General features: G+C 47.5%; 1 protein-coding gene across 1 annotated transcript in view; it reads right to left on the bottom strand.

The window, feature by feature from the left end:
- The window catches only part of LOC307122055 (receptor-type tyrosine-protein phosphatase eta-like), a 79,024-nt gene extending 72,988 nt beyond the window's left edge, over positions 1-6,036 (bottom strand). Inside the window, exon 1 of the mRNA XM_079809866.1 lies at positions 5,885-6,036. Coding sequence (XP_079665992.1) covers positions 5,885-5,941 — 57 coding nt within the window. The 5' untranslated portion in view covers positions 5,942-6,036. The remainder of the gene's footprint in view (positions 1-5,884) is intronic.
- Positions 6,037-12,239: the final 6,203 nt, after the last annotated feature.

The following is a 12,239-nucleotide window of genomic DNA, read 5'->3' as shown; positions in this document are numbered from 1 at the left end:
GGACATGGTGCTTAGTCACCTCAGCCAGTTTGGACTTCGGATCAACTGGGAAAAGAGCAAACTCTCCCCCTTGCAGAGGATCTCTTTTCTCGGTATGAAGCTGGATTCTCAATCTGACAGCACGCCTCACAGAAGAGCGTGTCCAGGTGGTGTTGAACTGCTGAACAGTAGTCCCACTAAAACATTTTCAGAGGCTCCTGGGGCATATGGCATCCGCAGTAGCGCCGCTCGGATTGCTTCATATGAGGCCACTTCAACACTGGCTCCACGACTGGGTCCCGAGATGGGCATGGAAGAGCGGTTCATTCCGTGTGTCAGTCACACCGAATTGCCGCCAAACCTTCAACGCGTGGTCGGACCCTTCGTTTCTAAGGGCAGGTGTCCCCTTAGAACTAGTGTCCAGGCATGCTCTGGTCCAGGCATGCTGAGGCCTCTGCCACCGGCTGGGGGGCCACGTACAATGGGCATGCAGTTTTGGGTCTGTGGACAGGACCTCGACTGCATTGGCACAACAACTGCCTCGAGTTGTTAGCAGTATGTCTTGCGCTGGGCCGCCTCTAAAGGCCGTTACAAGGCAAGCACAGCGACTGATGCGTAGATCAAAAAACAGGGTGGTCTACGCTCACAACTCGCCCGCCATCTCCTCCTTTGGAGTCAGAAGCATCTGAGTTTGCTTCGTGCCACTCACATTCCGGGCCTGTTCAATCGTGCAGCCGACAAGCTCTCATGACAGCAAGTGCTGTGGTCCAGCTGATCTGGAGACTCTTCGGGGCCGCACAGGTAGACATGTTTTCTGCCCCGGACACGTCACACTGCCAGTTCTTTGACTCCCTGACTGAGGGGACCCTCGGCACGGATGCACTGGCACACAGCTGGCAAGTAGTAATAATAATACATTTATTTTGTATAGCGCCTTTTAAAAGTTGCTTTCTCAAAGAGCTTTACAACACAAGCAGGCACAACAATATAAAAAAAACACTGAGTAAATAAACAACAAATACATATAAATTAAAAGCAATCCTGAAATAAATTTATTTTTTGAATTCCACAACTTTGGGGCATAAGATGAGAAAGCCCTACCACCCCTAGAGCGGAGGCGAGTTTTAGGAACAACTAAGAGCCCACTCTGAGATGAACGCAGGTATGTTATCATAAGATATGTTATCATAAGAACTTTAAAATCAACACAAAATTTTACTGGTAGCCAATACAATAATGCCATGGTTATATGACCAACTGCCCTAGCCCCGGATAAAATTTTAGCTGCCGAGTTTTGTAATTATTGAAGTTTGATGATACAGGATTTGGAAACTCTGACAAGAAGGGCATTACAATAGTCTATCAACCATTCGACCTAATCAACCTTTTGGCAACAGAAAACAAAGCATAGGACGTAGATGTGCAATATTTCTGAGATGAAAGAATGACAGTCCTTTGCTGCTGCAGCTCTTCTGTTTTCCCAGGTTTTCCCAGGTCTGCAGTGGTCTGTATGGTAAATTCAAATGGTCTATCAAAAGTGGTCCAAGGAAGGAACAGTAGTGAATGGGCGACAGGGTCTTAGGTGGCCAAGGCTCATTAATGCACATGGGGAGCGAAGGTGTGGTCTGATCAAACAGACGAGCTACTGTAGCTCATATTGCTCAAAAAGTTAATGCTGGTTCTGATAGAAAGGTGTCAGAATACCCAGTGCACCGCAGTTTGTTGCATATGGGGCTGCATAGCCGCAGACCGTCAGGATGCCCATGTTGACCCCTGACCACCGTCAAAAGTGCCAACAGTGGGCACTTGAGCATCAGAACTGGACCACGGAGCAATTGAATAAGGTGGCCTGGTCTGGTGAATCATTCTTTTACATCACGTGGATGGCCGGGTGTGTGTGCGTCGCTTACCTGGGGAACACAAGGCACCAGTATGCACTATGGGAAAAAGGCAAGCCGACAGAGGCAGTGTGATGCTTTGGGAAATGTTCTACCGGGAAACCTTGGGTCCTGCATGTGGATGTGCTTTGACACGTACCACCTACCTAAGCTTTGTAGGAGACCATTGTACACCCTTTCATTCCCTGGTGGCTGTAGCCTCTTTCACAGGATAATGAGCCCTGCCACAAAGCAAAAATGGTTCAGGAATGGTTTGAGGAGCACAACAACGAGTTTGAGGTGTTGACTTGGCCTCCAAATTCCCAAGATCTCAATCCAATCGGGCATCTGTGGGATGTGCTGAACAAACAAGTCCGCTCCGTGGAGCCCCACCTCACAACTTACAGGACTTAAAGGATCTGCTGCTAACTTGCCAGAAACCACAGCACACCTTCAGGGGTCTCGTGGAGTCCATGCCTTGACGGGTCAGGGCAGTTTGGCAGCAAAAGTGGGACCAACACAAAATTAAGGAGGTGGTCATAATGTTATGCCTAATCAATGTATATGTAATGAGGAAAGTTGCTTTACAAAATCAAATGTCTCATGATATACTGTTAGACTCCCTGAGTGAAAAACGTAGTGTGATTGCAACTGAGTGTAGTTCATACATTCCAGAAAACAATGGTAGAGGAGTCCAAAATCTAGCTAAAGTTCTGCATGAACAGGTAGCTAAATCTTTAATAAATGTATGTAATCAAATGTTTTCATATTTGATTAGGACGGGGGAATGAATGATCTAAGGATTCTCAGTAGCAACCTATGCGTGTAACTTCAAGATTTGATGTATGATTGTGTGGTTTAAAGGGATGTTTGTCTTCATGAGTAAGTGATAAATGAATGTTTCAATGTTTCAAGATTTTTAACATCACAGGATGCTTTGGGAAACAAAAAAAACACTGGACCCGCTTTATATTAGGTGGCCTTAACTACTATACTAACATTTAAATTAATCATTTGATACATTGCACTTATTGTGTTCATACAGTACATGTTTTTACATTGTACTTACATTTTTAAAAATACCTTCATGTAATTACATCTGTAATTAATTTCTGTAGTTACATTTGTATTTACACTTTTGACACTTTCCTTACACCTAACCCTACCCTTAAACTTACCCATACCACCACACCCATCCCTAACCCTACCCGTATCCCACCTCAATATCAGCAAAAGTGTTTTGCAATACAATATGAACACATTGCACTTATTTTTTGTGTGTAAGTAAATAGTAGTTAAGGCCACCTAATATAAAGTGGGACCAAAACACTTGTTGCATTTGTACTGTTCAGACGAAGTCTGAGCATTGAAACATCTCAACTAAGATTATTCAATAAACTCTGCTTGTTTTACTATCATCACTTTGTCTCCTGCTTCTGCTCTTCCCTGGTTTCCCAGTTAAAGTCTCAGGCTGATAGAAGACTGTTAATAGAGTTTTGAGTACCAGACAAGACTTGCTGTTGACAGGTTTTACTACTTTTGGACACCAGACAAAACATATGTATAACTTTTGAGAGGATCCGGCTATGATTTACATTTACACGACAAACATTTTGTTCATTAAAACAAATACTACTTTTTTATGATTACCTTTTAAATCTACCTTTTAAAGTGTCTAAATACATTTTGGGGTCACTGTATAAAACAGGTAATAACAGGTAAATTAAATATATTTTAACTACAACAATGGAGATTTGGGGAAAAACACGCAAAATATTGACCTGCTAAATATTTAAATAAACCACCATAGACCACAAAAGACTGCAAAGCATATCTTTTTGATCATTGATAAGCATTTTTTTAATCTAAACCATCAACCATCATACAAATACCAATTCATGCTAAATAAAGACATACTCTTACCTGAAGAATGAAGAAGAATATAATTCCTGTGCTTTTGTATTCAGAAAGGCATGCCATCTTGTTGCAATTTTTTTTCAAAGTTGGACTACTCTACATCCTCTTTAGTCACTTTAGTCACTAGTCTTTGTCAAACCACACCGAGTGCTGATGTGAGAGATGTGAGGTGGAGCTGCTGTGACCAAAGTTAAAATTTACTCTTAATGTGAAAATGAGCGCTAATCCATCCCCTGAACCCAAACAGGAAGTTATAATGTTGACTATTTTAAACAGGCAACTTTAGATCCCAATTTTCTTTCTTTTTTTTTTCTTTTTTACTTGCGGTAATATCTAGTAAGACCCTGCGAAATATAAAATATATATTTATATATTTTACATAAATTCTTTTTGAATTCTTGAATTCTTGAATTCTTTCAAACGCAGAACAGTAGTCCCACTAAAACATTTGCAAAAATGGTTCAGGAATGGTTTGAGGAGCACAACAACGAGTTTGAGGTGTTGACTTGCCTCCAAATTCCCAAGATCTCAATCCAATCGGGCATCTGTGGGATGTGCTGAACAAACAAGTCCGCTCCGTGGAGCCCCACGTCACAACTTACAGGACTTAAAGGATCTGCTGCTAACTTGCCAGAAACCACAGCACACCTTCAGGGGTCTCGTGGAGTCCATGCGTCGACGGGTCAGGGCAGTTTGGCAGCAAAAGTGGGACCAACACAATATAAGGGATATAAGGGTGGTCATAATGTTATGCCTAATCAGTGTATATGTAATGAGGAAAGTTGCTTTACAAAATCAAATGTCTCTTGATATACTGTTAGACTCCCTGAGTGTAACACGTAGAGTGATTGCAACTGAGTGTTGTTCATACATTCCAGAAAACAATGGAAGGGGAGTCCAAAATCTAGCTAAAGTTCTGCATGAACAGGTAGCTAGATCTTTAATAAATGTATGTAATCAAATGTTTTCATGATTAGGACGGGGGAATGAATGATCTAAGGATTCTCAGTAGCAACCTATGCATGTAACTTCAAGATTACTGAACTTGAAGTATGATTGTGTGGTTTAAAGGGATGTTTGTCGAGTAAGTGATAAATGAATATTTCAATTTCAAGATTTTTAACATCACAGGATGCTTTGGGGAAAAAACACTGGACCCGCTTTATATTAGGTGGCCTTAACCACTATACTAACATTTAAATGAATAATTTGATACAATGCACTTATTGTGTACATACATGTTTTACATTGTACTTACATTTTTAAAAATACCTTCATGTACCACATTTGTAATTAATTTCTGTAGTTACATTTGTATTTACACTTTTGACCCTTCCCTAACACCTAACCCTACCCTTACACTTACCCATACCACCACACCCATCCCTAACTCTAGCCGTATCCCGCCTCAATATCAGCAAAAGTGTTTTGCAATACAATATGAACACATTGCGCTTATTTTTTGTGTGTAAGTAAATAGTAGTTAAGGCCACCTAATATAAAGTGGGACCAAAACATTTGTTGCATTTGTACTGTTCAGACGAAGTCTGAGCATTGAAACATCTCAACTAAGATTATTCAATAAACTCTGCTTGTTTTACTATCTTCACTTTGTCTCCTGCTTCTGCTCTTCCCTGGTTTCCCAGTTAAAGTCTCAGGCTGATAGAAGACTGTTAATAGAGTTTTGAGTACCAGACAAGACTTGCTGTTGACAGGTTTTACTACTTTTGGACACCAGACAAAACATATGTATAACTTTTGAGAGGATCCGGCTATGATTTACATTTACACGACAAACATTTTGTTCATTAAAACAAATACTACTTTTTTATGAATACCTTTTAAATCTACCTTTTAAAGTGTCTAAAAACATTTTGGGGTCACTGTATAAAACAGGTAATTACAGGTAAATTAAATATATTTTAACTACAACAATGGAGATTTGGGAAAAAACACGCAAAATATTGACCTGCTAAATATTTAAATAAACCACCATAGACCACAAAAGACTGCAAAGCATATCTTTTTGATCATTGATGAGCATTTTTTTAATCTAAACCATCAATCATCATACAAATACCAATTCATGCTAAATAAAGACATACTCTTACCTGAAGAATGAAGAAGAATAGAATTCCTGTGCTTTTGTATTCAGAAAGGCATGCCATCTTGTTGCAATTTTTTTTCAAAGTTGGACTACTCTACATCCTCTTTAGTCACTCTGGTCTTTGTCAAACCACACGAGCACTGATGTGAGAGATGTGAGGTGGAGCTGCTGTGACCTAAGTAAAATTTTACTCTAAATGTGATAATGAGCGCTAATCCATCCCCTCAACCCAAACAGGAAGTTATAATGTTGACTATTTTAAACAGGCAACTTTAGATTCCAATTTTCTTTCTTTTTTTCTTTTTAACTTGTGGTAATATCTAGTGAGACCCTGTGAAATATAAAATATATATTTATATATTTTACATTGTAATATTGAGGAAATATTATGTAGGAAATAATATTTAGTTATTTCCACCTACAGATAGACAGATGAATGGATTTATGACATGTCTGATAAATGTGGGCAAAACTGTTCTCTAAAACTCATCAAATGGTTTTAATCAGATCTCTGTCTTGTAGTAATAATAATTAATTCCTTATTGTCCAGTTGTTATGAAACCATATTTTGTAATGATTCACTGAACAGGGTACTTGTGCAAATATGATGTTGATCTGATTAAATCTCTAGGAGAAGTTTGTTGAAGTACAACTGGAAATGGCAAAGACTGCAAATATTTTGCAGAGAAAATTCCAAATATCTCACTTCCTGTAGGGTTTTCAGATTTTGCAAGACCCAAGGTCTGTTTTGTAAGTATTGGGCTTTTACATGTGTCTACCGAATTTCATACTCCTATGTGAACCGTAGCTCGACCGGCGCTTAGTTGAAATTTTGTAGTATATATATATATATATATATATATATATATATATTAGGGGTGCAACAATACAGTTCCCTTTCGTTCAGTCACTACGACGTAACGTTAGTGACTAACGAATGGGGGTTTCGCTTAGAAGCCTATCAACTTCGAGTTTAGAGAAAACGCCCAATGGCGTGCCAATGCCATGGGCATGCGGAATTTGCATACGTAACTCCGCCTCACTGCGTGAGTATATAAGGAAGTACGAAGCAATATCGCATTATGTTCTGCTTTCGGAGCCAAGAGAACCTTCACTCCTACAGCCTTCTGAGACTCTGTCAGCTTCTTCGAGACGAGCAGCTTTCCGGTCGGTGTTGGTGTGACGGCGCGTTCCAGTGATCGCATACTTCCTGCCTGCTGATCTGCGCAGTGGTCCGTTTGACAGCTGGTGTGTGCTTCCCTGGGCGCTTCGGCATCGACTGCGAGGCTTTCCTCTCACAAAAAGAGCTTGCGCGTGGCACGTCTTTTTCAAGACGGCTCGCCCGTGCACTTCCGGGTGCGATCGATTTTCCGCTGCTGTCTATGGACGCATTCACTGCTCGAGCGTGTTTGGGCTTCAGCACGTTCGGGCAGTGTTTGCGGATGTGTCACATTTCCATTGCGGGGGCGTGACCATCGCGATGTCGCGGTCGAGACTCAATGATCTCCGTGAGGAGAGAGAGTCCCCTCTGCCACACCCCAATCTACCGTCCCCGAGTGAGATGGTACTTGGGATGATGGGGTACTTGGGAGATGGCTGGTGGCCAGGGTGACCTGAGGGCGGTGCTGTGGTATTAAGAACCCCGACGTTCATTCCTCGGGCCACGCCCCCCTCTTATACATCGCTCCCGCGAGTGTTGGATTGAATCTACGGCCCGTCTCTGACGCCCCGTTCGTTCAGTTCACGCTCCGGATAGCAGTGAGATCCCAAGGTGGGCTGGAGTCCTTTGGGGATGACGATTTAGGCTGTGCTCCGCCTCCGGGTGTGTCAGCACTGCCTGATCTGACCTAAAGTTGACAGTCATGTTATCTCGGGCAGCCGCGAGTCTCGCGCTGGTGTGGAACTCCGCCCAGTCGCGGGTGCTCGTGGTTGCGTGATTGGTTTTTGGGGGCGGCACCCGACAGCTGTTGGGCCCCGCCCCCAATGCCTTTTGCTCCCGGGGTGCATGAGGAGATCACGCGGTCCCGGAAGTCCCCGTGCTTCCCGCGACCGTTTGGTGGCCTCCTCCGCCTTCTCTGCCCTTGATGGGGCCGCGGCCTAGGGTACACTGGGGCCCCCTCCCCCCCACTGTTGAACTCTCTGTTGCGCACTACGGTGTCCACAGAGGGCTTTGACGTGGCGTGGTGTGGCTGTCCTAAGCACCCTCCCAAAGCCTGTGGGCTGGTCTACTTCGGTGGCGTGGTCCCGCAGAGCTACGGGCAGGCCGCCGCCCCTTTGCACATGCACAAGGGTGGAGCCGACCCAGGGCTCTTCATTGAGCTGCGTGCCGCAACTGACCCCGCCCCCGGGCGGTGAAGGTGGCCACACGCTCCCTGGGTTGGGCGATGTCCACAGCTGTGGTCCGGGAGAACACCTGGCCTTACCTGGTGATGTGGAGGACGTTGAGCGGGCCCGCCTCCTCAACTCACCCATATCCCAGGCTGGCCTCTTCGGCGGCGCGGCTGAGAACTGCGCCCAACAGTTCTCGGCCGCCCCAGAGCAGACTGAGGCTGCAACACGTACTGCCCCGGCGGCCAGCTGCTGCACCAGCCGCCGGCTCAGTCGCCTCAGTCTGCTCGCCGCCGAGGGCGCCCTCCCTCTTCCCGCCCGGCCCCAGCAGCAGCCTTCACCTGGGCCGCGCCGTGGAGGTGGTTGAGGATGTCGCCCAGTCCGCTCCCCAGACTGGTTAAACGCCAGGCTGGAGGTGGACAACTCAGAGATGGGTTCCAGTTCTTCCCAGGGGATGGTAGCAGGGCCTCTCCTTCCCCCGGTGGAGGGCCGGGGGAAAATCCTTCCGCTGATGGCCCCCGGGCTAGCAGCGCTTGGGAAGAACTCATGTTCCTGTCTCTGAGGACCCAGAGACCGGTGATGACAGTGCGCGCCACCCTCGGGTCTCGCCACTCTCGTCCCTCTCTGTCGCCAGCCCCCTGGCAGAGCAGACCCCAGTGGAACGCGAGTCCTTCCCTGGTCTCCTCTGTCAGGGCGCAGCCGTTAACCGTGCCCCGACCCCGGGACGCCCAACAGCCTCCCCTGTCCGTGCCGGTAACGCTGCCTCGCTGCCCCACCCAGGGTACGTCTGCCGTCCGTATGACCCCGTTGGTGCAGTCTCTGGAAGCCTGGCTTCAGCTTCCGGGGCTGTCCCGCTGGGTTGCCCGGACCGTCAGGCTCGGCTACGCGATTCAGTTTGCGCAGGCTCCTCCCCGTTACAGGGGAGTCCGCTATACCGTGACCGGGGCCCATGCCCCCGTCATGCGTGCGGAGATTGCCACTCTACTGGCGAAGGGTGCGATCGAGCCTGTCCCTCCAGCCGAAATGAGGTCGGGGTTCTACAGCCCCTACTTCATTGTACCCAAGAAAACCGGTGGGTTACGGCCAATCCTGGACCTTCGCATCTTGAACCGATCCCTTCACCGGCTTCCGTTCAAGATGTTGACTGCGAAACGCCTTTTCGAATGCGTTCGTCCTCACGATTGGTTTGCAGCGATCGACCTGAAGGACGCCTACTTCCATGTCTCCATCCTTCCTCGACACAGACCGTTCCTACGGTTTGCTTTCGAGGGGCATGCATACCAGTACGCGGTTCTCCCTTTCGGGCTATCTCTGTTCCCTCGCGTCTTCACGAAGATCGCCGAGGCAGCCCTTGTGCCCCTTCGGCAGCACGGGGTTCGCATCCTGAACTACCTCGACGACTGGCTCATACTGGGCCACTCTCGAGAGCAGGTTTGCGGACACAGAGATCTGGTTCTCCACCGTCAACTGGGAAAAGAGCAAACTTTGCCCCGTGCAGAGGATCTCTTTTCTCGGTATGGAGATCGACTCGGTCGCCATGTACGCGCAGCTTTCGAGCGAGCGCGCGCAGTCTCTGCTGACTTGCCTCCGTCAAATCGAGAGCAAGAGTGCGGTTCCACTGAAACTATTTCAGAGGCTCCTGGGGCATATGGCATCTGCAGCCGCGGTAACGCCGCTCGGATTGCTTCATATGAGACCGCTTCAGCACTGGCTTCACGATCGAGTCCAGAGATGGGCATGGCGGTCTGGCACGCTCCGGGTCCAAGTGACTCGGGCCTGCTTACAGACGCTCACCCCGTGGTCGAACCTCAGTTTTCTCCGGGCCGGTGTGCCCTTAGAACGAGTTTCCAGGCATGTTGTCGTATCGACGGATGCCTCTGCCACGGGCTGGGGTGCCATGTGCAATGGACAAGCAGCCGCGGGCTCCTGGACAGGACCCCAGCGCCTCCTGCATGTCAATTGCCTCGAGTTGCTGGCAGTACGTTTCGCCCTGCACCGCTTCCGAGCGCTGCTGAAGGGCCAACATGTACTTGTCCGGACAGACAACACGGCCGTAGTAGCGTACATCAACCACCAGGGTGGTCTACGCTCCCGCCGTATGTCTCAACTCGCCCACCATCTCGAACTCGAACAGCCTATATTCCACCCGATGCTGATGCCAAGCTTGCTATGAAAGAACTTCACGCAGCCATCAGTAAACAACAGACTGATCACCCGGAAGCTGCGTTTATTGTTGCAGGTGACTTTAATCACTCAAACTTAAAGTCAGTGCTACCCAAGTTTCACCAGCATGTTTCCTGCCACACCAGAGGAAACAAAACCTTAGACCATGTTTACACAAACATGGCCGGAGCTTACGTTGCGACACCCCTCCCCCACCTGGGACAGTCAGATCACCTCTCTTTGTTTCTCAGACCCAAATATTCACCCCTCATCAACCGCGTGAAGCCATCAATGAAAACCATCAAGGTGTGGCCTGCGGGGGCAGACTCCACACTCCAGGAAAGGTTTCTAAACACAGACTGGAGTGTGTTTGCTTCTCAAGCCACCAGTGGCGCTCACACGGACATTGACTCCTACACCTCCTCAGTATTGGATCATATCAATACCACCATCGACAGTGTTACAACCCAGAAACAGATCACCACATACCCAAATCAGAAGCCTTGGATGAACAGGGAAGTACGACTCCTGCTGAAGTCACGCAATACTGCCTTCAGATCAGGAGATGCACAAGCCTACAGCGCATCCAGGGCAAACCTGAAGAGGGGCATCAAAAAGGCCAAGCACTGCTACAAGCTTAAGATTGAGGGTCACTTTTCCAACTCTGACCCTCGACGCATGTGGCAGGGCATCCAGGCCATCAGTGACTACAAACCCCCCCACTCCACCCCCGCAGCCACTGATGTCAACTTCCTGAATGAGCTAAATTACTTTTATGCTCGTTTTGAAAGAGACAACAGAGAAACTGCCACCAAGCTCAAACCCTCAGCTGACCACCCACCAATCACACTCTCCTCCACAGATGTCTGCAAGGCACTGAGCCGGATCAGCGCGCACAAGGCTGCTGGACCAGACAACATCCCTGGACGTGTGCTCAGGGCATGTGCGGAGCAGCTCGCTGGGGTTTTTACAGACATTTTCAACCTGTCTCTCGCCCAAGCAGCTGTACCATCATGCTTTAAACGCACTTCCATTGTGCCAGTGCCGAAACACTCCAGCCCGAGGTGCCCTAATGACTACCGCCCTGTAGCACTCACACCCATGGTTATGAAGTGCTTTGAGCGGCTGGTCCTGGAACACCTAAAAGACTCTATACCATCCACATTGGACTCACACCAGTTTGCCTACCGCAGCAATAGGAGCACAGAGGATGCCGTTTCCATGGCACTGCACTCTGTGCTCACCCATCTGGACAGTAAAAACACTTATGCACGCATGCTGTTTGTTGACTTCAGCTCAGCATTCAACACTGTCATCCCATCCAAGTTAATTGCCAAACTTGGAGACCTGGGCATCAACACTTCAATGTGCAACTGGATTTTGGACTTCCTAACTGACAGACCCCAGAATGTTCGATCAGGATCCACCTGCTCCACATCCATCACTCTTAACACTGGTGTACCACAGGGCTGTGTGCTAAGTCCGTTTCTCTACTCCCTCTTCACCGCCGACTGCAAGCCTGTGTATGGATCTAATTCTATCGTCAAGTTTGCGGACGACACTACGGTGATTGGTCTCATCAGCAACAACGATGAGACTGCCTACAGGGAGGAGATCCAGCACCTGGCCACATGGTGCGCTGATAATAACCTGCTCCTCAACACCACCAAAACGAAGGAGCTCATTGTGGACTTCAGGAAGGAGTCAAGAGGCACACACGACACCATCCACATAAATGGAATGGCTGTTGAACGTGTCTCCAGTTTCAAGTTCCTGGGGACCCACATCTCGGCGGACATGTCGTGGACGACCAACACCTCCAGCCTGGTCAAGAAGGCTCACCAGCGCCTCTTCTTCCTGAGGACACT

The sequence above is a fragment of the Gobio gobio genome, assembly GCF_949357685.1.
Source record: "Gobio gobio genome assembly, chromosome: 25".
Classification (NCBI taxonomy): Eukaryota; Metazoa; Chordata; class Actinopteri; order Cypriniformes; family Gobionidae; genus Gobio; species Gobio gobio.
This window is presented reverse-complemented; position numbering and strand designations above follow the sequence as displayed.